The sequence below is a fragment of the Nymphalis io genome, chromosome 20 (assembly GCF_905147045.1).
Source record: "Nymphalis io chromosome 20, ilAglIoxx1.1, whole genome shotgun sequence".
Taxonomy (NCBI): Eukaryota; Metazoa; Arthropoda; class Insecta; order Lepidoptera; family Nymphalidae; genus Nymphalis; species Nymphalis io.
Window position 1 is genome coordinate 4920091 of NC_065907.1, and position 26798 is coordinate 4946888.

General features: G+C 30.6%; 1 protein-coding gene and 1 non-coding gene across 2 annotated transcripts; both read right to left on the bottom strand.

Annotated features, from left to right (window-relative positions):
• Positions 1-2375: 2375 nt before the first annotated feature.
• Positions 2376-9398, bottom strand: LOC126776609 (uncharacterized). Its single transcript, XM_050499258.1, has 3 exons — positions 9102-9398; positions 4132-4330; positions 2376-2523 (listed from the first exon to the last, which is right to left on the bottom strand). Exons 1-3 carry the CDS (start codon positions 9283-9285, stop codon positions 2376-2378), a joined length of 531 nt encoding a protein of 176 aa, XP_050355215.1. The 5' UTR covers positions 9286-9398.
• Positions 9399-13712: 4314 nt separating this feature from the next.
• On the bottom strand, positions 13713-13785 carry Trnar-acg (transfer RNA arginine (anticodon ACG)). The gene has a single exon. It is a non-coding gene; the product is annotated as a tRNA-Arg (tRNA).
• Positions 13786-26798: the final 13013 nt, after the last annotated feature.

Below are 26798 nucleotides of genomic sequence, written 5' to 3' on the forward strand. Positions count from 1 at the left end.
AAAGTGTTTTACCGAGAAAAACAAGGAGAAAATTTCAATATTTTCAAATTCAATATAAAAAATAGTTATCTATCTTAGAAATTAGATTATATTATTTTTTATTTACTGAGAACTTTATAATATTCTCTAATAAGATTAAACTACAAAATTATTGCATATACATCCCATTCCTTTAATAACAATTAATTTTTTCATACATTTTTTTTAATCTATAAAAATGTTTACTACAATAAGCCCAAATACCGGCTAAGTTTAGAACCATGCCATAATATCCTCGTAAATACCGATTATTTATAATAAAATGTTTTATCTCTATTTTAAATCTTCCTTATCATTTTGAACTTGGTCAAGATCATCAGCGCTTCTGTAGGAACTAACTTGATATCTCAATTATGAAATGTCGTAAGTCGATTAACGGTTATAAGCTAATTGATGCGCGTATTCTTTAAATCTTGTCATTTTTACACTCGCATTTACATTTCGCTTTCTGACATTTGTTCTTATAGAACAGCTCTAATGTTATAAAATTAAAAGGTACATTAGGTAACATAGTTTACTTACAACATATATCATTTACAATTTCATATTATAATAATGCTTTTAATATATATAACCTATCTATACTTTATTGTTGAAAAATACTTATTACGATATACCTATGAACAGGGCGAAAACATAGTTGGTTCGCCTACAAAGGAATTGAAGAGTTAATGACATTCTTGATTTCTTCCCAAAAATCTTTGAAGATTCTGACTAAAGTTCAAGACAATCTTAACTTCTTAACAACAATAACTAGACTAGTTCTCAGTTAATTAAACAAATTACAATATTAATGTGTAAAGAATAATATTACTTTCTAATAAATCATCAAATTCTTACTCACGTGTCGTCTCAACACAGCTATAAAAAAATTTCTTTCAATACTTTTTCGCTTGACGCAAATAGCATATCATGTTTTGGATCCTTCTCCTCAAAAAGGAGAGGAGGTCTTAGCCCAGGGAGATTAACAGGCTGTTACTGTACAGTACTGTACTGTTTTGGATCATTTTAATATACTCGAAACGACTAATAACAAAACAACGAAAACTTTCAAAAACGAAACGTTCTAAATTTTTTAAGAAATCATTTACATAATAGATACTTATTATGGCGTTTTTAATAGTTTATGATGTTTTATGCATGCATGCATAATATCTATGCAACACTTGACTATTTATGACTCTGAAAACGTTGCATTTTAAGCGTTTTCCCAAATAATCTAGATCATGTTTTCTTTCATAGATTACAAAGTAATTTTATTCTTAGTATAACATTATTATAACAATAGGTCGTAAGTAACAATAAATTTGATTAAAAATAGACCTAACGAATTTATTACCTCTTTATGTTTATTTTAGTAAAATATTCACGGCAAATAAACATTTATTTAATTCATAATCATTAATGACCATTTTCATAAACGTTATATAGCGGATATTTAGTTAAACGCGTATTTATATCTTTCTGTCATCATCAATTTGACAATTGAAAGAAAAATACGAATCATTGCTCAACTAACCACACACGAAGCCACATTAACTGTAAAATCGTATATTTATAAATAAAATAATACAAAGAGATACGATGATTTTAAGTTCTCAATTTACTTACGACCTTATGCAATAAAGGTCGATAAAGGACCTTATGCAGTAAAGTAAAGCGATATTCACGTATAACAGAGTCTGCTATTGTATATAAACTTAACAATTGCGGTAACAACACTTCATCTATTGTATTATATACCTAAAATATATGACATCACGTTGATTGATGTGGTAACTATCAACCCGCTCTATCAGGATGCGGGTACATTTTTAAACTAAAATATATCTATATAAGCAGCATATCTCGTCTGTAATAAAAAATGTGTTTTAAAATTAGAACTATTAAGTAAATAATAAGGGATGTAAAAATTTACCACTCTGTATTATAAAGACAAAGATAAAACTTTGAGCAATATTCACTCTTAAAGCCTTTATATGTAAATGTAACAAAAATGTAGCCTATGCTTACCTCCGGTCTATAAATTATCTCTATACAGAATATCACGTCAACCCCTTCGTAGTTTGCGAACTTTGTGATTTGCTTTTTTATAAGTTTAATCTGATTTAATCCCTATATTACATCATTCATACTATAGCCCTAGATTATATATACATATATATATTATTTATAATAAAAAAAACTTTAAATTTTTGAACACACGATGGGATTTTATATCGTTGAACAAACAAATGGCTTCTAATTAAAAACTAAGAAAAACTCCAATTTAAAAGTAATATCCTACTTATATATAGATTTCAACAATTAATTTCTTATTAAACTATGTATTCAAGTTATAATTTACTATTTCCTAGAAGAGTTTCATCACAGCCTCTCCTCTTCCCAAGCTGGTGACAAAGTTGCGGAGATCCTACGATGTCTCCGAGAAATACACTCAATAAATACAGCTCCTTAGCTTGATCTGGCGAACGTTTGTATTGGCTGCAAAAAGGCAAAAAATAAGATGTTATGTACATATAATGTATCAAATTAAGCAAATTAGAATGAATATATTCTTTAGCTGATACCATCTGAACAGACATCACTTGCTATTTTTTATCCCCACGTAGAAAATATTTATTATATTAGTTTAGCATATTAGAGATTAAATGCAACTATGTGTTGCCATTATAACTGTAACACAAATGTAACTTTTATTTGCCTTCCTACTTTCAATAAATTGTCATAAGCATTGCGTCATAATAAAATACTGTGAAAATGACAATAATCTTCTTTATACGGAACCATCGCCGACGGTAATTTTTATAATCGTAACCACAAAGCAGATACGACAACACCTCTCCATACGTACATTGAAAACTAAACTCTATTATATCCTAATAAGGAATAAATTAGTCTATCTAATAAAATCTTCAATTTTAATATAAAATTTATGATATATACTTAATAATTTAATCAATAGAGCTCAAAATCAATTATCACAAATTAATAACACGAGCAGTGAAAGTCTCTCTGTGGTCTTACATAATACCGGCTCACCTCAGTCGAGCCTAGATCAACTAAAACCCACTATACACTAGACTGGAAATACAATTGAAATACGTTTTAGTACCTTGATTTCCCTTCAGATAAACAATTTGTTACCACAATTGATATTTCGTATTTAATTAAATACAATTTTTTTATGTGTTTATAATATGTATTTAAATTAAGAACTCATTAAAGTCGTATTAATGGTCTCTTTATTATCATCTACGTCATTTCATAAGCAACCATCTATATATACTAGTATATTATAAGGAATGAGTTTGTATGTAGGAGGTAATCTTCTAAGTTACTAATCCGATTTTTTTAACAATAATTATTTATTAATATAATAAGCATTCGAGATAGTCATAGGCTTTATATTACTACGTTAAAAGAAAAGGATTTTTTGGAAACCAATTTTAGGTGTCAAATTATTTAACGTATAATAATATAAATAACGTATCAGTGACAGACATGTGTGTTTCTTACGAACACCGTTTAACAGTAAGAGATATATGTAAAAGCTTTCTATATAAAAGTTATAAACATAAGAGGATATATATATATATATATATATATTATCAATCAATAGAGCTATGTTACGACTATTTCACAAATTGGCGAAATATATAAAACGGTAGTATTTGAACGCAGTGGATGGTCAGGCGTACGTGACGAGACCACGCGGCCGTCCGTTGCGTAGTCATTACATCACTGTCCCACTTATCAGACTTGGCGAATTCTTTCTAGCTATTACTTGACCCGAATCATGTGTCCTTGAAAAATATATTTAAATTCGTGTCGAAACATAAGAACCTATGGATTTGGATGGGTTGTTCTTCAGGTCAAGGTTGTCTTTTGTGAATGTGAATGTAAGGGTGACGACCTTTATTGTCTTAGTAATTAATATTGAATGAACAAAAAACATAAAACCTTCTGTATTTTTCGCTTTTTGATCAACTTTGATGGAACTTATTATTGTTTTTTTCTCTTTCTAACTGAGCAATATTATTTGTATCACTTCAATTTCATTTTTAATATTGTAGTATACTCAAACATTACCTAAAAACATCAGGCCAATCCATTTGCGGTCTAGGCTGTGTGCGTGCTCGTGTCGCATAGTGCGCACACACACGCTCGAATACGCAAGCTCGTGCGCCGAATTCGGCGGTGATATATTTCTCCACCTCTTGTGCATCAAATGGATCAGAAGTCTCGCTTGCGAATGTCAGCTCCCGACGATTTCTGGATCGGTATGTCGCTGTAATATAAAACAAATTGAAAATAAATAACAGTTGATATCAGCCCAAAAATATTCCACTGCTGTTCTAAGACTAGTCTCCTGATAAGGAGGAAATTGGTGCTCCTCCAGTAGGGATACAAATGGCTTTACAAAAGACTTGGCAAAAGACTTTTATTCATTATTTTAAATATTTTTATTCACAATATTTAACTCTTGATTTAACTTTAAATAATGTAACAAACACAAATTTAGCACCTGATAACCTCTGAGATTGCCGAATTTGAACCATTCGTATAAGTCCTACATATTCCATACGTCTCCGCTCTCGATAATAATAATAATAATTTCGTATTAATTTGAAAATTGACAATATTGATAAATCTACAAACTGTTTCTGTTGTTTTAGATCAATTTAAAGTTTTACTTCTCGAAACACAAGAAATACTCCTCGATAACTAACGTTATAAACCGAAATATTTAATAATAATAATGTTCTCTTTGCTTTATTTTTCCTAAACTTACCTCTATAGTCTATTTATAAGAAATGCACGTAAGAACTGATAAATTAATTCACTCGAACTATTTTCATCAGCTTTTTCCGGCATATATCCAATATGCGATGAATCAAGTGCAAACATTGTTTTCAATACCTATTACGACACTCAACCGGTATAACTCGCTGCTTCTTAATGAATACTAATGTGACAGACAAACATATTTATTATTATGATATATATATCGAAACAGTATCTTGTCTTATATATAGAGTTACGTTACGTTAAGCAATAATACTTGATTATATAATAGATTTTTATTGAATCGACTACGATTATTGTTAAAACAGAAGGGAGTGTCACGCGGAAACAGTTTATCGGGAAAAAAAATACCCCACATAACAGATCCTGACCTAGGACGCATGTTCTAACAATTATAAATTCAAACAAATTATATTATCATGAATACAACACTAAATTCAAATAATAATAAATGTATATAATGATTATTATGTATTCTATTATGTGTATATTGCTTAAAATGTAAAACCGTCTGACTGTAAATTTTGATGTTGTTACAGTAATTAAATACTAGTAATTAAAACAACTATTATATTTCGTAACATATTCGATCTTACGTACATTTAAATTTACCTAATTATAATATAACATAATATTTAATAGCATTCAATAATAAGTTTAATAACATTTCACACATATGGTAATATTTATGTACCATTGCTAATATTTATGTACAGCCAATATTAAATTGTTAACTATAAAATTAAATATTAAATACTATGTATCTATCAAGTTTTTAACCCTGAAACTTAGATTGTGACAGACGTTCTCATAGCCCAATGGCAATGAAATCCTACACGACCGCAGAGAAATCAGCTGCAGGAGCAACGATATTTCCCGCCTAGCCTCAGAATTAATCAAAAGGACCACGTCATCATCATATAATAATTAACACAACAGAATTGCTTATCTTTTGACGTCTTCCTTGTTTTGATTGTCGGCCATGGTGGCCAATCTCAAGAGAGATTAGCCACAGGAAATATTATAGTGCAGAATGTACATAAATACAGATGCATACTCCCTCACTCTCATTATCAAATGGCAATCTGACACGACCGGAAAGAAATCGGGAGCTGGACCAACGACTTTACATGTTCTCCGAGGCATTGGTGTACTCACTTGCTACTTCTAGACGTCGGGCAGGTACTGAGATTTTTCGGGAGAAAAACCCAATCATTTTTTATTGACCTGAGGATTGTACCCAGAACTTTGGGACCTGAGGCCTTAAAGCTAACCACTAGACTTCATTAGGCAGACAAATTTACTTATGCAAGATAACCAATCATTAACAAACAAATGGAGTAACAATTCCATCCTTCCCAGTTTAAAACCAAGCAATATCACGTTCCTATCAGTATAATTTTAATGAATATTCGTAATTCATTCAAAAATATAAAATTTTAAGCAGTATGTTCCAATAATAATTTGTAAAGAGCGTTCAAAATAATATAAGGTTTATTAAAGTTCGATTTACAAGGAACTAATGTTAAAATAATTTACATTTCAAAGCCAAAACTCATTTAAATGTGTGTCTGGAAAATTGCCCAATAATTTATTTAGAAACATGCAGATTCCCTCTAATACTAATTAAACTTGAAAAAAAAGCTAAATACAAACTTTTACTTTTAAAAATTGTTCAAAACTTTATTATTATATTATAATAAGTGATTTGTCAATGAATGATTGGCATTTCGGGAACAATTCCAACTTTCCTACCTATTACGCAATAATGGCGAAATATGTCGAATACTCCCAGATAAAATAACTTTAATGAACCCAAATTATACAACAATAAACACTTTCCTTTTATTTTTCACGAAATTTAAAAGTTGTTTTTTATTACGCTTCAGATACAAAATGCAATAAAACGAAAACAATTAATGAATTGCGCGACGCTTTTACACATACGCCATGACAGGGACAATCCAGGACGACGTGTATTTTTTACAACTCCAACGAATTAATGGATATTGAATAGCTTGGAAAGCGTTTTATTGCCACTTGTCTGTCTTTTAAATAGTTTTTTTTTAATTGTAATATACTTTTTTTAAATCAGTTAAAAATTTATTTACTTACCAGGACTAAGTGAATAGGAAAGCTTTTTCAGAAAGTTAGTCAATTTCACACTTCCGACGATAAACGGGAAGCCGACTAATTGTACTGGCAACTCAAAGAACATTTCTTGTCCATTTACGAGAATAATTAATAGCAAAAATGCAAACACAAATATGTTATACAACTCCATTGTTTAAAAACTAAACACTGCAACAACGGGTTATATATTCGAAAACCTCTTAAATATATGAATATTTTAACCACTACCTAAATTTCATAATATTCAAAACAAACTTTAAATATATAATGAGAATTTCGCGAGTACTGCTCTACAGTGACAGTACAGTGTAAGTAAGCGTAAGGCTGTGTTTAGACTGGACGTCACGAAGCTTCGTTCTCAGGTTCACTTCGTTGGTCAATACACTTCTTGGCGGTTATGTCATAGCGGTCATTTGCAAGTAGGTTGTCTCGTAAACAATTCTATGAAGTAAGTTTAGTGTGTACGTTAAATGAATAAATATATTTAAAAAAAAAACATAAGTATTTTAAAATGTTAATCGAGTATTCTTTGTAAAAAAAAAATCGTTTTATCAATAAATAAAATAAATTAATTATTAATAGAAAATTCGTTTATACTGTTGTAAGTTGGTAATGGTAAGTGGTCACCAAACGCTATTAAACATTGGCATTGTAAGAAATGTCAACCATCGCTTACATAGCCAATGCGCCACCAACCTTGGGAACTAAGATTTTATGTCCCTTGTGCCTGTAATTACACTGGCTCACTCACCACAACAAGTACTGCTGTTTTGCGGTAGAATATCTCATGAGTGGGTGGTACCTACCCAGACGAGCTTGCACAAAGCTCTACCACCAGTATATATATATATATATACTTTACAGGTTCTATCTTTATATATATATATATATATATATATAAAGATATATATATATAAAGATATATATATATATATATAAAGATATTTATATATATATATATATAAAGATAGAACCTGTGACTTTCACATCGGTAATCCGCCTGTAAGCCGACGAGCTATCGAAAGAAGAAAGAAAGAAAAGTTTATTGGCATCAATAAATAGTATTGCAGACAAATAAATTATTTATTTATTTAATGTCGAGACTCCAGCTTTTGATATCACTAATTAGTTCTTGAAGAATTGATAATTATAAATGTATTTAACTGATTTGATATCTTATTAAGAAAATGTATTAAGCGGTTACAGTTTTATTATTTTATCGCAATCATACTTTTAGACGTTTACGTACTCGACCGATAAATCCATGATGATGCTCTTAGCAAAATTACCGCTTGAGATGGCTCTATACCTCTCAGTCTGAATCACACGGCTACGACATGGCGTTTTGTAACATACTCGTTAAATTTAGCAAACTTTATCAGCTTTACCTTTAAATATTGTTTAAAGGTGATTAGTTAAACAATGCTGCGTCCTCTTCTTTCGATTGTTAAATTAATAATGACGGAAGGGGATATATCATTGTTTTTAAGCCCTCGCTAAATAACGATTATAAGTAAGGCTATGTATCTATTAGAACGTCATATTTGTATAATCTATAATAATCACCACTTTAGATAAATATACGTTTGTGTAAAACTATATAATGATTTTATAAACGTACATAAATCTCAAAGTTTCTTAATCTTGACAATTTAATATGAATCAGAAACTGCGAAACGAAACATCGACTTGCTCAATATACATATGTTCGTAAGTCGCTCAAGGCCCAATTACCATGTTAAGAATTTTATATAAAAATATTTTTATATAAAATAAATTATCCGATAATTTAAAATAATATAAAACCTATTATATTATTTTGTTAATTTAATTGTAACGTTTTCTTTGTAAGTAACTCATTATTGCTATCATTTTATAATCATTTATAAATCCCTAAAAAGCCTAACAAAAAAAAAAAATATTATATATCCCAATAAAAAATGGAAAATATATGACATAAAATCGTTCAGTTCAGTTTTCTAAATATAAAAAAGTATACATCGTGGCATTAGTATCATATATTTTTTAATAGTTATAACTTATTAATTCACTCTCAATTTTTAAAGATATAAAAATATTAATGATTGCTTATGAAATTAATGATAAGTTTGTAACATTACCTGGGTTCAAGGCGTACGATAGCTTCTTGATGAAATTGGTGATCCTAACCGCTAATATTATGAAAGGAAATCCCACCAACTGGACCGGCAGTTCGAATGCACTCTGTTCCGTGCCCACCATCGCACTTTGTAGCACAATAAATGATATTACAATCCAAATATAAAAAATCTTCATTAACTCCATTTCTTACAAGATAGTTTACTTCTTAAGAACTTGTTACTTCAGAACAAATTGTACAATACGAGGTCACGCGATCCGAGGGTAGAGAATTCGATGCGTCTAATCCGTTTCTAATACACGACGACCTTAGTGTGAGATTCAATTATAACTGACCGTGTCTATCACAGCCTAGTTGGGGTAGGTGTTGTAATCATTCAGCTATGCATTACTAAATCACCGTATCGATAATTCGTTACCTGTTTTAGTCATCAGGAGTTGTGGCAACGATTAAGTAACAATACTAGAACATTCCTTGAATTCTTTAAAACGCTATGACACAATTATGTTGAAGACGTTGTAATTAAATCCAGGAGTAACTAAACTGCACGTAAAGAGAGCGTTGATTGCCCACTAAATAAGATACATGAACTAAATCCAATATACGATATAACCTTGCATATGAATTACAAGTTGAAAGTTCTTAATATACAATTTACGTCAAAAATTATTGGCTTGTCCTTGGAACAACGAAACGTATTGTAGGAAGTTATTTAATCGATAAAGTCATAAAAAACGCGATATTTACGTATATGAAACACATTGGTTTCTTCACTTATTTATGTTAGTTGTCAAATTAATTACTGAAGAAGTTTCGCGATGTTTACCGTACTACCCTATAAGCGTTATTCTATGTGAACGACATCGAGATTACTGCACTCGTGTGCAACTGTCACCGCCCCACTATTTTGTCTCCACTATCCATTATTTTTAAATACACTTTAATGTTGTGCCTTGATAAGGTGAGGCATATAAATTAATATTATGTAACTATAATGTATTGGGAGTTTAGTATAGCTGTATCGATTTTGTGTCGTTGTTTTATAGATTTGTGTATTTTTATAAATATTATTTAAATATTAATTTTTAATAAAAAATAAAAATATGTATATAAATAAACGTATGTCTTTTACATACGACATCACATAAATGTTTTTATATGATAAGATCAAATTATATACAATTATCAGTTCCTTACATTATTATTATACTACACTACACATCTCATCATAAATTCATCTATAAGTTAAAAAGCACACTAAGTCATAATTCAACCCCAGGTAATATTTAAAGAATCTTCCACTATTACCCACCACAGACAAACAAGTAATTGGGGTTTACATTTCATCTCGTCTGAATTAGGCTGATGAAAATCATTTTAATTAATTCTTCCTAAAACGTATCATATCATGGTAAACAAATCTAGAAAAAAAAACAATATATTTTGCAAGTATTTTCATATTGAAATATCGATGCAACGCTTTTGGTACGATTAAGCTGACAGTGGATTCATGAGTTAAAATCCTTCACGCTCATAATCCGATAAACCGCAAGCAGACACACAGAGCGTTAAAGCCCAGTGACAACGGCTTTACTTGTTTAAATATTGTGAATAAATATTGCAAATATTTTTAATTGGAATATCGATGCAATACTTTTGGTACGATTAAGCTGAACAGATGATAGATTCAAAAATCGGGTTAGTTCATAATCCGACAAAACCGCAATCAATCACACAAAGCGTTGAAGCACGCAAAGCCAACGGCTTTACGTGCTTTTCGAGGCCAGTAAGTGTTGACAATAATAACTTCTATAGTCCGGGCTGCTACTGAGAATTTATTTTCAGAAAACTGACCAAGGTTTTGAACCCAGGCCTCGGGATGCCTGCACATCCAGATGCCTGGTTTCTTATAAACTTAGCCACTAAATCAACGCGGTATTAAGTAAGGTTTTTCTTTATCTATAATTTAATATTTAACCATGATCTACTAAAAACTGTTAATACTTGCTTACTGAGAAATATAAATTTACCGAGTTAATATTATAACTAGAATTTATCTTTTTAATTAAAACAGTTTAAAGTCGTTTTACGCTATTAAACGTGTTGCCTTGCAAATGTTTGCAAGCTTGATTAAGAAAGGCTATTTCATAAATTGGGGCCATGCGGAGGCAAACGAAGGCCTTTGATTCCCTACAAGACAATGGAATTACCATCCTCTAAGATACACATCTTTGAGGCTTTGTAGCGAACTTTGTGTCTAATTTCAGATGAATACAATAGAAAAATTGCAAAATCATAACTGACAACACAATTTTTATGAACATTTTGCAAATTCTTTCGATCGTCTAATTAATTACCGTTACATTCGCTGCTTAAGTTTATATAATTAATAAATTAAAATATACTAACACGACTAAGAAACATTTAAATTGTAAATATTTTGACGTGGAATAAAAAGTTACTATACTATACTTAAGTTGAACGCTTATATTCAAGCAATAATAAGCAAAATAATATCAGTATTGCTACTGTGGTTAATGCCGCTTTTCAGTAGAGTCAGTTGGTACCCTATACGATTGTTAAATTTAGTTAAATCCTTATGCAAAAGTGCGTGTACCATCGTACTTGAAGAGATTTTATTACATTTTTATTTCATTAAAGATACTGAGACAATAAGAGATAATATGTGCCAGAACTCTATCGTCGCCTTTCCAGGCAGGCATATCGTTTGCTTAATTGAAAATGTTTTATTCACGGAAACTCGGAGTTCTGAACAAAGTGCGGCGTTTTTTCACGCCACAACAACTGTGCCTGCTGTACAAAACACAGGTACGGTCTTGCGTGGAATATTGCTCGCACCTTTGGGATGGCTCCGCTAAGTACCTACTGGAGGCCTTGGACCGGTTGCAGGAACGTGCCGTACGCATTATTGGCGACGTAAAGGTCACAAACACCCTTGAACCTTTACAATTGCGTCGTGAGCAGCACTGAGCGCTTTCTATCGACTGTATCACGGCGAGTGCTCTGAGGAATTATTCTCTCTAATTCCTGCTTCCTTCTTCCTTCTTAAGTCCACGCGAGCTGGTTCTCGATGTCACCGCCTAACTGTGACATCAATTCCATCGCAAACAAAGAAATTTGGCAACTCCTTTCTTTGTCGCACTTCCAAAAAATGGAATTCCTTACCAGCTCACGTGTTCCCCACCTCTTACAACCCGGGTTCCTTCAAACGAGGCGTGAAGAGGCATCTTGCGACCCGGCAAGGCGAAGGCCGCTAGTGCAGAACGTTTTTCCCGTCTGTACTGGCCGTCGTCGCGTTTGGACTCTACTACCACTTACCATCAGGTGGAGTAGAGTCATTTGCCCTCCCGGCGAATATAAAAAAAAAATCATTTTTAATATATACAAATCACAGTTTTGTCTTTAATAACTATTTCACTGTATTTTAAGTAATGATTGTAAGTAATGATATATTTTTAAAGATCTATTTCCTAATGTAATGATTTAAATACACATATCTGAGATTTTTGCATAAAATACGCTAATAAAGTATTAAATTAAAAGTTACCTTACTTTATTATAAACATAATAAGTAACAAGGAAAATTATAAATTATTTTTAACATAGAAAAATATTTAGTTATATTTTTATAGTAAAAGTAATGTTTTTGAAAATACATTTTCGATATATAATTTACGTGAAAAATATCTCACGTTAAAGTAAGCCACACAGCCTTTGTAATCTAAGAACCGAAAGCAAAGACCAACCAACAACTTGACAAGGTTAAGAATGTAGCTATTTCCAACTTACTAAGATAGAAGAACAGATGTTTTATATTTGTACGTTTTTTATACTAAAACAAAAGCTGTTTCTATGTCATTTTAAATTAACATTATAACATTAAAAAGAAAATTAAAATGTTTTGTTTTTTAACCTTACATCAAAATATATATTAATATATACTCGTACTTATTTAAATTGTGAATAATATCAAGGCCATAAATTAATTTTATTGGCATTTATAAAATAACTTAATTTTAAAAAGAGAATAGTTATTTCCAGCAAGAACAAAAGAATGTTATTTATAAAACAAATTATGTTAAATTTAATTTGTTGCAATCTCTGCAGTAAAATAAATTTTATGTCCACGACACCGACTTTTAAAGCTTAAATTTAAGGATTCTGTAATCGCGAGTGAAAAAGCCATTTTTAAGAGAATAAGGCTAAAATTCCTGTATATTCGTATTCAAGGGAGAATTATAACAAAGTCCTTTTATAAAACCATTTTATGCACCATACCCTGAGCCCAAAAAGCTTAATGGCATAATATATTATAAACTTAGTATTTGTTTAGAAAACAACATCGAGTTTTTATAAATTCATGGTATTAATGTAATGTCTCGTTATTTCAAAGTTAAAGCAAATGCATTTTTTTATTTAAAAATAATTAATGTATGTTAATATTGTATCAAATTATTAATGATATCTGCTAAAATGTGAAAGTTAATTTCAGCACTACACATTGTTATAAAAGTAATAATATCTATAAAAATAATTTTGTAAATATCTGAAAAAAAGTTAAAGAAAAAAAATCAAAAAAAAATATTTTAAGCGACCCTGCCAGGATTCGAACCTGGAATCTTCTGATCCGTAGTCAGACGCGTTATCCGTTGCGCCACAGGGCCGATGAAGTACTAGCTCTAATTTTCCATCACGTAATAGGACAGAACATTATTCAATTATCTTTTAAAATAATATACTAATTTAAAAATCATATAAATATTTATCTTATTTTTAATAATTGATATATAAATTAAAATAGTTATAATATATATGTATGTTATATAATAAACTCCCAATATATATTTAGATTGACATTACTTCAAAAAAATGTTACAAGTTCATACACATAGTTGTCAAGTCAAAATTTTGTCAATTATTAAGTCAATAATGACAATCATTTTTATATTCATATCTGTGTTATTTGTTGCAATTATTTGAAAATACCATATTTTCTTCATCTTATCTCTTAAAAGAAATTTAAACTAGAATAATAAGCACTTACACATATATAAATCGAAAGTATGTATATATAAATATTTAACATGTGTATATAAAAGTGTAAGTCTAGGCAAAAATATTTATTTCCAGTTACTTCTAGAATAAAATATATTCTATTCTTATTAAGCACGTTAGAATTGTACATTTTTTGTAACAGTATAATTTTAAGTTTTAGCCGGTAAGTTTCTATGCAAGTGAATATTAATTCTTATGAAAATAATAAAGTTACTTAAGCCCCGCGATCCCTACTGTCAAAAATTAAAGATGAAAATTGAACTTTGATTATGAATTATAACAGATAACTATTTATTTTATTTAATCTGTGCATAAAAGAACTCACCTTGCAATGCTAATTGGCAATAACACAACACTAGTAAGAGCACGATTTTTAATTCCATTTTCCTTTTTGAATATTTAAAAAAGAATATTTAAAGCCGATTCACACTGTCACTCTATTAATGCGTGTGTCGGTTCACAGTCGCAGAATATTATTAAGCCGTTACGAAACTTGTAGTCGGACCAAATCAAGCATTTCGTATCTCTGAATGTTTGTGAAACAGCTCCAATGAACATTCTGAACATTAATGGTTTATAAAAGCCACAATTTCTAACCAATTTGCAACATTAAATGTAGAAACTTGTGGATTTGAAAGGAAAATCCATGTATTCGATTGTCATGTAAACTTTAGACGTTGTTTTTAAACGATAATTCGTCGATACGACTGCAATTCAATAATTAATTACGTTTTCAAATTAGACATTAATATCGATGTGGTACGTTTTATCTTGTTTTTAAAACAACAAAGACATTAATAAATTAAAAATATATATATATTTGCTATTCGTACGTATAATACAATAATTCCAGTTAATTGACGAAATATTGAACATTAGGTACTATTTATTTAATTATTAAATATTTAGTTTTTTTATAAAATTAATTTCAAAGTTCCTTAATGTTTTAGTTTTTTTAGATTATTTATAATATCAAACAAAAGTAACATTATAATATACCAGTATTAAGTTTTAAACTAAGGGAAAATCCGACATTTTACTTAAAAAAGTTCCATTTTTAATCGTAACGTTTAAACTCCGACTTAAAGTCACAGTGCTGTTTAATGAAGATAAAAACCAAATAAATATATGAGGCATTTACAACAAGTGTTTACATTTACAAATCTATATTATAACGCTATTCTAAGCCATATATTTATTACGATAAGAGTTATATATTTGATTTTAAAAGGGCAAGTATAATCGTTATAAATTCGTTGCGTGTATTACGTGATTACACGTAACACTTCATACGTAACATGGAAATTGGGTCGCCAGTTACGGTTCGTAGTCTTTTAGTGCGTTAAATTAATTATTTCGATATGTTAAGTACTGGAACTGATATTTACAGGTTTCCACCTATGTAAAGAGGATATCCTTTTGTAGAGAAACTCGATTACGTGCGACCATAGTACCTTACTATATTTAATCAGTGCCTATTAAATTTCGTAACAGTAGGATATCGTTTACATTAAACGAATCGACTTTTCTTGTATTGCTACATATTTTCTCGCATTTTACCAATGTGCAATCAACTTGGGAACTAAGAATGTTATATCACTTGTGCCCTAAGTGACACTGGCTCAGTCACTCTTCCAACCGGAACACAACAATAAGATTATAATATAATAAAAAGTTTTATAGCTTGGCAGTGGAATATATGATGAATGGATGCTACTAACCAAAACGGTCTTACACGAAGCTCTACTACCAAATAATATATAATGTTTTATAGAGTATTCGCCGTATTTATTAATATTTTGTTTTAATATGAGGTTTAAATATATATTTCGGATTTACGGAACCTGATTATAGAAGCCTTCTCGCGTTTAGACAATGATTTTCGCTTATTCTATCAAAAATATTCATATTATTGTGCATATACACGTACTATTATTAAAAGCATATTGTGACGCAAATGTCAGTATACCAACGTCGTTAAAAATATCCCGAAGGGAGTTTCGAGATTATAAAATGACCGAGGAGCTCTTTTCTGCAAAATAAAAATATTATATTTTCTAAGCTGTTGTCCCACGCAAAGTCGTATCGGATAGCTAGTGTAAAAACTACTAATACTAAGTACACATTTTGATAAATTAAACAAAACAACGTTGTTTTATCAAACGAACTAATTACGATGCTTAGCCACGTGAGCACATCTGGAGACTAGTTAGAAACCCACAAATCTAGCAATTAGAAACTGGAACGCAACTGCAGAATATAAACAAGAAGATTAGCATGGAAACATTCTGTAAATACAAGTGGGAAGTGCCAAATACACATTTTGTCATATATGAGTTATATTAGTTATTTGTGTATTGTTAGACAAACACACATCAGATACACTGGTTTCTTACCGCAATATATAAACAACAGCTATTAGGTTTAAATACAAAACAGATAAAAATTTTATTTTGACTTTGTCGAAGTTTATTTATAGTATATCCAATTATATAAAATAGGGTAATGACATAGTTTTTATTTGAAGACAGACGATTCTATTTTTTAAATTTAGTTTAGGATGAGAGTCGAGTAATCACACAATCAACCAACAATCAATAATGCGCTTTTAAACATTTATCTTGCGATTCCAAATTCAAAATATCTCAAAGATTTTTTTTTCTTACTCACATTTTGTTCTCGAATATTTCGTATACTGTCGAGTTCTTTCATTGAATATTGGTAAATATATTAAAACACTACATCAGACTTCCTTTCAATACACGCAGACGCATTTACATACCGCACGAAATGAAATACAAATGCATATTGTGAAAATTCAAAACAGATTTACATATTTTGCTATAATACCGACAAATTACATAGTACAAGTTCTGCTTAGTTTGGGATCAGATGGCCGTGTATGAATAATGTCCTAGATTATTATTACTATAATTAATTTTTATACAGAATGTTAAATAAAACGTATATTGCATAAAATCATTATAAATACATAATTAATTAATATAAATGTTATCCACTCAATTACTATCCAGTTTCATACTCTCAGTACAAACTTAATTCTAAACTGATAATGCCGTTAAAATATTTTATATACCAATTTGTTTTATTATTAAAAAAAAATCCTGAATCACGCTATCGTTTTGTTCACTCCAATATATATAGTTGATATTTTTTGGAACTTTTTGGTTTATTTAAATGACGACCTAATGATAGCAATTGACTTTCGGAACTCAGAAATGTTTTATTGGATCGTGAGTAAATATTGTAAGCTTTACGTTTAATTAATTCTGTAAAATAACGAATCAAATATGCTTCTCATGAAATATTGACTTGATTTGTTGTTCTCATTAAATGTATAAATCATCACAGTGAGTATGCGCTGAGCCTAATGCTATCTAGTCCAGCTGTCTGCAAAGTACACAATAATAGTTAGCGCTAGTGGCTAAAATGGTCTGGTTAGATTTAGGGAGGTCCAATGGCAACTATTCAATGTTCTATATAAACAGTTGCTAACCAACTCCCACGACTACATACGCAACTTTATTAAAATTTTTAAGATGAAAAAAGTTAATTTATGACATCATGCATGCATATAATTAAGATTATTCTTTATATGAAATATTTTAAAAATTACTGGTGGTAAAAGTTTTTGCAAGCCGTGTATGTGTGTGTTTATTTACATAGCACCCTTTTCTTTAATATTATTATACCGATAAGCAACAATAATACCTTTTGTTAATGTTATGTTAAAAGTTTGAATTTTAAAAAATCTAGATCAATTATAGACAGAAGAAATTTAACATCTTGTGGTCATAAACTTACCGGAACATGAAAAAAAAAAATCTTTTTCAAATATCCTCTAACGTATTGTCCGTTGATGTATTATATTCTATAGTTTTGATGAAAACAACCAAATTTAAAAAAAAATTATACGTAGTCTAGGGATGGATGTGACCATTATTCATCAAGTAGACGTGTAATACATGAATACAAAAATCTAATAAGACCTCTTTAAAGCTAAATGATAAATTTTAGGCATACTTGAGTACAAAATTTATGTATAATTCATCACGTGCTCAATAGTAGTAGAAATCGTAGAAATATATAATGTGAATAATTCAGAAAAAAAACCTGATATAATTATGTATCTATATTTCATACCTTTATTAATAAATCTATTCGTTGTGTTAAATATATATTAACTTAATAAATAAGGCATATTTATGATTAATTATTATCCCATATACCACTGATGCACTCATCAGTCCAATAAACTGTAAATTTCTTAAAAGTAGAGTCATTCTACGAAACTTTATACTTTGTATCTTCAAATTTAATGTACACTAGAATAAAGTCGGGGCCACACATGTTGTTATAAAAAAACGATTGTTATTAAAACATTAAATCACGCTATATAATTACCAAAAACTCTACACCATTAGCCGGCCACGATCTTATTGTTATGCATGCCCGTGACTAGCAACAAGAATATATAAAACCAATCAAGTTGATTAGTAAACGCTTTTAAATAAATAAAGGAAAAGAAAGTAATAAAAAAAGAGTTACACTTAGGGCTATAATACTAAAAAGCAATCGTATCGTTCTATTCTGATATAAAAACAATGAGTGGGTTAATGTAATTAGAAGTTCTTGTAATATAGCAATATAATTCTAGTAGTACAGTACACGGTCGACGGCGTAACAGCCACATTCACGTACAATGTATTTTGCATAGCTTACTAAATACGTTGCGCCATTTGCAACTTAAACAATTATATGAACATTTGGACTTTGGAGTAATAGTGCTAACACATTTTAAAAATATACTGCCGTCTTAATACCTCCACTGGTGATAAGAGTGTGTCTGTATCGAAGATTGCGCATTTAAGCCGGTATGTCGAATGAACTTCTGCTACATGAAAAAAATAGTCTCTTTCAGGGTCCTCTTCGGTCTTACGAAGGAGCAGTGTAGGGAAATAGGCTCGAGCCTAACTTTATCCTCAAAAGTAGAACACTTACCCCAGCAGGGAGATATATTTACTTTATTTCTATAAATACACAACGTACAAATATTAAGTTCTTACATATGAAATTGGCGTTTTGTACGGGAGGAATAAAAAGTCAATTTTTTAAAATATATTTAATTAATCAAAGTATGCACCGTTGTTATCTATGCACTTTCATTACAGGTAGTTCATTGATCCCTGATTGATTGATTACTAAAAAAAACCATGGAAGCGAGAATCAATAAACGCTTAGAGGCAGTTTGGACTGCCACATCGGAGTTGAATTTTTTTCCTTGTAAGAAGTTGTCCAAATTCCGGAAAAAATTGTAATCTGTTAGAGCAAGGTATGGTAAGTACGTAACTATAGTATGTAGCTCATCTAACTTAGTGGTTGTTTATTGTGCAGTGTGTGGTCTTGCGTTGTCGTGAAGCAGCAGTGGCCTAGAACGATTGACCAATCTCGGTTGTTTAGCAGCTAGTTCTTCCTTCATGGTTTGCAGTTGCTGACAATAGATATCTGCCGCAATCATTTGGCCAGATTTTAAAAAGCTGTAGTGAATGACTCCGGCGCTGGGCCACCAAACACTCACAAGTAACTTTTTCTGTCACGGTAGAACTCGTACACTTAAATATACCGATATTTCATGTTTTCCATTGTGCGGTAATAAGCGACGCCGAAGAAAAAAATAATGAGGAAAAAACAAATGTATGACTGTTTTCAAAACTCAAATGTACCAGCTAAATGAATTTATAAATTTGAATTTCGAATTCTTAACCGAAGAGGAGATATTTCAGATCAAAGTGGTCAGTACGACAAAACGCTAATTTCATATTTAAGGACCTAATATGAGTAAATGCACGTACTTAGGGTAGATAGAGATTATCATACAAATACACTTTGAAAATAACTATAATTCAATTACTACAATATATTTATTTTATAATATTACAAAATATTATAGCAGTTTAGCAATTATTTCATTGCTTCATGAAATATATTAAATCAATAAATATTAAATATCTATTAAATGCAATGCAATACCTATGAGTGATTGCTATCAATCCATTGGTTAGGTTCTAAAATGTAAATAAAAATGACGCACTTTTAACTACTTCATACTTTGTTAGAATCTTATTCACTTCATATTTTTGAGAAGATAGTACTTAACCACAATACCTTCTATGGTATATATGTTAATATGTATAACAAAATTGTTTTATAAATTTAAATATTATTCGATGGTTGAGATGGAACTAATGGAATTAATATGGCTTCGTTCGCTACATAATTCAGTATTAAATACCAATGTCCGTAGCTCTTTCTTCAAAATAAATTTTCAAAAATCCTTTCTTAGTGCTAACCTACTCTGTACTTTTTACCCTATTGAAATTTCCATACGGGTTGTAAGCGAATTTTCATAGCTAGTTTTTATTACTAGCTCTAGTGATTTGGGCTGTGAGTTAATGTGTCAGTCAGTTATTATTTTATATATATTATATAGTTGACTTTAAAATAAATCATATATTTATATAAAAAAGTCAACTTCAATCCCTTTTTCGTTTTGTTTACCTTTTGTCTTTCATTGCAGTCAAGACATTTCAGTGACCAAAAAGGAAGTCAAACATGCTGTCGACCGATTACGGTGAAGAAGAGGGTCCCTAATCTTAACGCATACATACGGTTAACTTAACTACAAGAGATTAACATTAACAAGCGAATACACGAAGCAGAGGCCGCTCTACTGATTTTGAATTTGTGAAACGGCGAGGATAAGGTCCGGCCCCTCGCCACGGCCGGTCTTCCCGACAGCATCGGACTCCCCGAGAGAATGGTACGTTAAGTTACTTATATACTTATTTATTTAAAAATGTTCATACCGCGATTTAGAATCGGCTTCATGATTGGTCATCAAGTAAATTTGGTTCCAGTCAATGCACTTGAGCAGCAAAAACTGTTGCGTGAGGAACCGTTATTTGGTACGTTCACCGTAGCGACTCGGTATCTGCAGCAAAAAATAATTTACAATTGTTAACTATAATGACTTGTTTAAAACAAAAAGAAAGAAACATATTATTTATTTGATATTTAATCATATTAATCATTGATAAATTGAATTAAATTACAATTTCAAATATTTAAAATAATATTAATAAAGTTTTTTATACGACCTTGAATATAGACTAGTTTAAAAAAATGTTAAGAAAATTTAAATTCGTGTGAAATAAAAATCTAAATATATTCATTCACATAAGACTTTAACAAGTACTTTTAAATCATCAAGCGTTGTGTTTGGAATGTCCATTCAACCAAGAGCAACCACCAAAAACACTTTTTTTTATCGATAAATAATACATATTACATAAAAGTTTATTTCATATAACTGATGAGATCCTTTTTGAAATCTGGCAATCATTAACTCCATTCGTTATAAAATTGCTTAGTGGTTAAATTAACGTGAATCTTAACCGAAGATAGCGGGTTCAAACTCTTGCGCGTACCACTGAATTTATATGAACTTAGTTTGTGTCTGTAATTCATCTCGTACTCGGTGATAAACACACTGTTAGGAAACCAGCACGTGTTGTATGAAAATATTTCACATATGTCCACCAAACTGCATTGAAGCAGCTTGTGGATTAAGTTCCAAATCTTTTCCATAAAAGAAGAGGAGGTCAAAGTGGTACAATTACTGGCTGTTACATTATGACTATTAGATAAAGATAATCGTTAGCTGTAAAATTTACATAATATTATATAATTTTATTAAGTTTAAGCTTAAGACTATATCATTAGATTAAGTTTGTTATATAATATACAGCATTTTTTTAAACACGGAATATGTTTTTAAAAAAAACAAACCCGATTTCAAATATAATTCGTGCCCATAAAAATTTAATACCTTATTTTTTCACCCTTAGAATGGTTCTTCAAAATTAATTGATACATCCAGAAATGATGGAAAGAGGTATTGGGAACCAACCGAATTTAAAAAAAGAACAACAATATGTAAAACAGTAAAATAAACAATTATAAATAAATCTTATCAAAAGGTCCGAAAATTATTATGCACCAAAGAATTTTCATCTGCTTCATTTGTGTTTCTAATTTATCTCGTGCACGGTAAAAGAAAACACCATAACGTAGCATGTGTGCGATGTATAAAATTCTGAAATATGTACCTACTGGATATACAGCGTATTGATATAGGCTGGGCATTGAGCTAGGCTGAGACTTTTACCGGTATAAGATAAAATAATTTAAAAATTGCATTAAGAATTTACCAAATATAATAAAAGACATTGTGCTAAAAAAACACCACGATCCTATTATAAGCGGCTTGTTTTGTTTGCCTTTGGTATTAAATTCGTATCCCGCGGGCAGCCTTTTCATTTCGTTTCTTGATGTTTCATCTGTTACACAAAACATGTTTTTATACGGAACTCTTTCATTTCATGTAAATGCCAATTATTATTATTTAACAAGAACACGAAATTCACGCTTGTCATGTCAACATTCTAAATTTAAAGCGGATGAAACTGCGGAAAGCAGCTACTTATATGTAATAATATTATATACTTAAACTTTCTTCGAAACGCGCTGCAACTTCTGGTATATTTTATGTATATTGTTTTAGCAGTTTTTTGGTTTATGCATTACATAAAAAAACTTCTTCTCATTCATTAATATATAAAAGATATTACACTTTAAGCCTAACTGAATATATGTTTATCCTACCGTCATACTGTTCACCTGATACCGGGGCTAATATAAATCAAACTTGATACGTAATTGTTACTTTATTTCTTATATCTTTTTGTTATATGCTAAGCTGTTATTTGGATAGATTAAATAAATAAATATTAAGCTGTATCTTAATTTAATACTCCACGATAGAATTAGGTTAAATTGCATACTATTTAGAAATAATATTTATATATTAGGAAGGCAGACAAGCAAATGCACCGCTGATAAGAGGTCGTTCGACACTAACGATGTACCACTTATAACGCTGTCGATGCTCTGCCAACCAAGGGATCCTAAGTGCTAGTCCCTAGTGCCTTTCATTATAGTTGTTTATTTGCTCTTCGTACTGAAACACTTAGACACCGACTGATATTTGGTATTATTGCTAAGTAAGCACCTATGTGGTAGTACGGGCGAAAAGCTTTACCAAGCGCATTATTATCAGATATTCTACCGCAAAACAGCAGTACTTGGTATTGTTGTGTTCCGGTTTGAAGGGTGAGTGAGCCAGTGTAATTACAGGTACAAGGGACATAACATCTTAGTTCCCAAGGTTGGTGGCGCATTGTTGATGTAAGCGATGGTTAACATTTCTTACAATGCCAATGTCTAAGGGCGTTTGGTGACCACTTACCATCAGGTGGCCCATATGCTCGTCCGCCTTCCTATTCTATAAAAAAAAATTATATTTATTTATAGAGATAAAAACACTAACAATAAAAATATTATGATACGATTAGCAAAGTAATATACAGTGTACTATTATATAATATGCATATATTTAACAAGCATACATTTTTTTTAAATGTAACTACTCGCTAGTACAGTCTTGTACTTGTAGCCTGTTTCCGGTTTGAAGTGGTTCCAGGTTAATTACAGCCAGAATGGGCGTAACGTCTTAGCTCAGTTGGCGGCGCATTGATGATAAGCACCGACGGTAAGGAATGGTTAATGTTCCATCCAATTGCAAAGTCCATATGGTAACTATTTAACATCGGGTGATAAATTTTTCCGTAGACTTTCCTATACTAATTTAAAATAAGAAAGAAATATAACACATTGATAAATATGCTAGACTTTGTTTTACAATAACGTTTTACAACTTTTATATTAAATAAATTTATACAAAGTACCGTTGGCGTTGTCACGTAAAACCTAACTAAGAGCTTTTCTTAAAAATTAGAGCAAACACAAATGGCAACATTATAGCTTAGTTAATTTAGGCAGGCGCTACATTAGTATTTTCGTCCTCATATTTTAGCAGACACACATTATTAAACACTAAATAAATTATTTATCCGATTGAATAGATTTCATTTGATTCCAAAGAGCTATATAACAATAGGCTTACCGTATTTAGCCCTTAAGTACATTGGAACATCTTACGAGATAAGAAAGCTCAGCGAGATATTCGGCTCACCTTTATAACTTGTTTAAACTTGGTTATCTTTGAATGACACTTAATTATTGATACAGAACCATTAAGATTGAATATCTCTTAAATTATAACTTTTATTATATTTTTATTGTATATTTGTAGATGGTATGTATATTATAGAAAGCCGAAATGGCCCAGTGGTTGAAACGCGTGAATTTTAACCGATGATTCTTAACCGATGATCGTGGTTTCAAACCCGGGCAAGCACCACTGAATTTTCATGTACTTAATTTGTGATTATAATTCATCTCGTGCTACACGGTGAAGGAAAACATCGTGTGTCTAATTTCACTGAAATTCTGCCACATGTGTATTCCACCAACCCGCATTGAAACAGCGTGGTGGAATAAGCTCTCTCCATCCATACCTTCTCCCCAAAAAGGAAGAGGAGGCCTTAGCCCAGCATTGGGTCATTCACAGGCTGTTACTGTTACTGTATTTGTAGATAAAATTATAAAGAGGTTTTAATTTAATTTGTATCGACGTGGTTTCATCCAACTATATAATTACGAGTAATCATCAATATTAAATTCCAATGTTTGCTTTTTGAGCGTAATAACAGAAAACAGTGCTAATAAAATAATTAATATAAATTAAATTTTAAGGTTATATCACAAATTATATGTTTTTTTTGGTTTATGTTAGAGAATTGAACAAAAGTAAATACACTATAAACCTCTAAATGTACCACTCTTGAGGAGCTTTTGGAGCACATTCCACAACGCTGTTGTGTTTTGTTGGATGTGATAAATTTTCAGCCGACACATATAGATTTCCTCGCGATATTTTTATTCACTACTGAGCACATGATGAATTATAATACAAGTTATACACATGAAAGTTCAGACCTGCTAAGTCTAGAGAGGTGAAACCCGGACGAGTCTGAATCGTCTGTTATGATTCAAATGATTTTAACCAGTGGGCTCTTTTAAGAATCTGGGCTCTTTTTTGTACTAAATAATAATCATTTTATTTGAATTTAAATAAAATTGAATCAACATAACATTTGATAAAAAAGGCATAAATACAATTTTTAAATGTAATTTCGTAAAATAAACTTTCAAAATTAAATTTATTTTAACGAAGACTTAAAATATACTTTTGGCTGGAAATTATCTCTTAAACTTCCACAAGATCGTTAAAACCATATGTGTCTCTTTATATGAAGTAGTCACGAAGGAAGTTGGAATGCTGCTCACAAATATGTATATTATATATGTAGGTAAATAGTAAGCGGATTTATATAATAGGAATGCAGTGCTGTATGTGCTTCTGTGAAATACACGCTGTTTTCAATCTGGAATTTCGTATTAATAAGCAAAAGCATTCCATTAACATAGTAATAATAATGATATTCAATTTGAATTTTAACATGAATCTCAGATCCTGAAACTTTGGTCCAAGTCAGGATAATTTATTCAGCTTTAATCTAAGCGCTTATTGGTCATTGACATTATAAAGGATCAAAACAAATTTATTAAAATTTATTAACGTTTTATTCTTTTGATAAAAGTGGTTTACTGGTGGTAGGGCTTTGTGCAAGCTCGTCTGGGTAGGTACCACCCACTCATCAGATATTCTACCGCAAAACAGCAATACTTGATATTGTTGTGTTCCGGTTTGAAGGGTGAGTGAGCCAGTGTAATTACAGGCACAAGGGACATAAAATCTTAGTTCCCAAGGTTGGTGGCGCATTGGCTATAAGCGATGGTTGACATTTCTTACAATGCCAATGTCTAAGGGCGTTTGGTGACCACTTACCATCAGGTGGCCCATATGCTCGTCCACCTTCCTATTCTGTAAAAAAAGTTAACAAGCGAAATTTAAATTTCGTACTGTAATACATTGGTCTTACTAAGAAGCTACGAAAAACGTATTTAAACATAAATTATATTTCTTTGATAATGTTCGTTCAAAACGGAACTTAAATACGAAAAAAATAAACAAACGGACAGCCGAAAGCATGTGCATGAAATAATCATGACATGGGTGTGTAGTACAATTTCATCTAACCTAAATAAAAACGAATGAAATGAAAAGTTGCCTCAAGTATACGGATTTATACGAATTCACCTTAAATAAAAATACGGGCAATTCATTCGTTCCGTAAAATTTCGTTTTATTTCTCAGCGATCCGAAAGCCTTCTTAACTAATTAAGACTCTACGTTCATACTTAAACAGAATAATCTAGATCATAACCATCAAAAAAAATATTTTTACCATTATACTCATATCATATCTCTACCTAGATACAGATAGACATATTAACCGTTCATTTGGTGTGTCTCTTATAAAAAAAAAACAATATGTATTAACTTTTGAATGTTCATGTATTTATTACAAAGTAGCATCACAAAATACATTTTATGATTACATATGACATACATATGCTATATTACTGGTGGTAGGGCTTTGTGCAAGCTTGTCTG

What these genes read in the sequence shown, in the direction of transcription:
- LOC126776609 (XM_050499258.1), bottom strand. Translation starts at nt 9,285, where the DNA reads ATGGAGTTAATGAAGATTTTTTATATTTGGATTGTAATATCATTTATT. An exon ending in ATCGTACGCCTTGAACCCAG is followed by an intron (nt 4,331 to 9,101) that starts GTAATGTTACAA and finishes TTTATATTACAG; the next exon opens with CGACATACCGATCCAGAAAT. An exon ending in GATTGGCCTGATGTTTTTAG is followed by an intron (nt 2,524 to 4,131) that starts GTAATGTTTGAG and finishes GCCTTTTTGCAG; the next exon opens with CCAATACAAACGTTCGCCAG.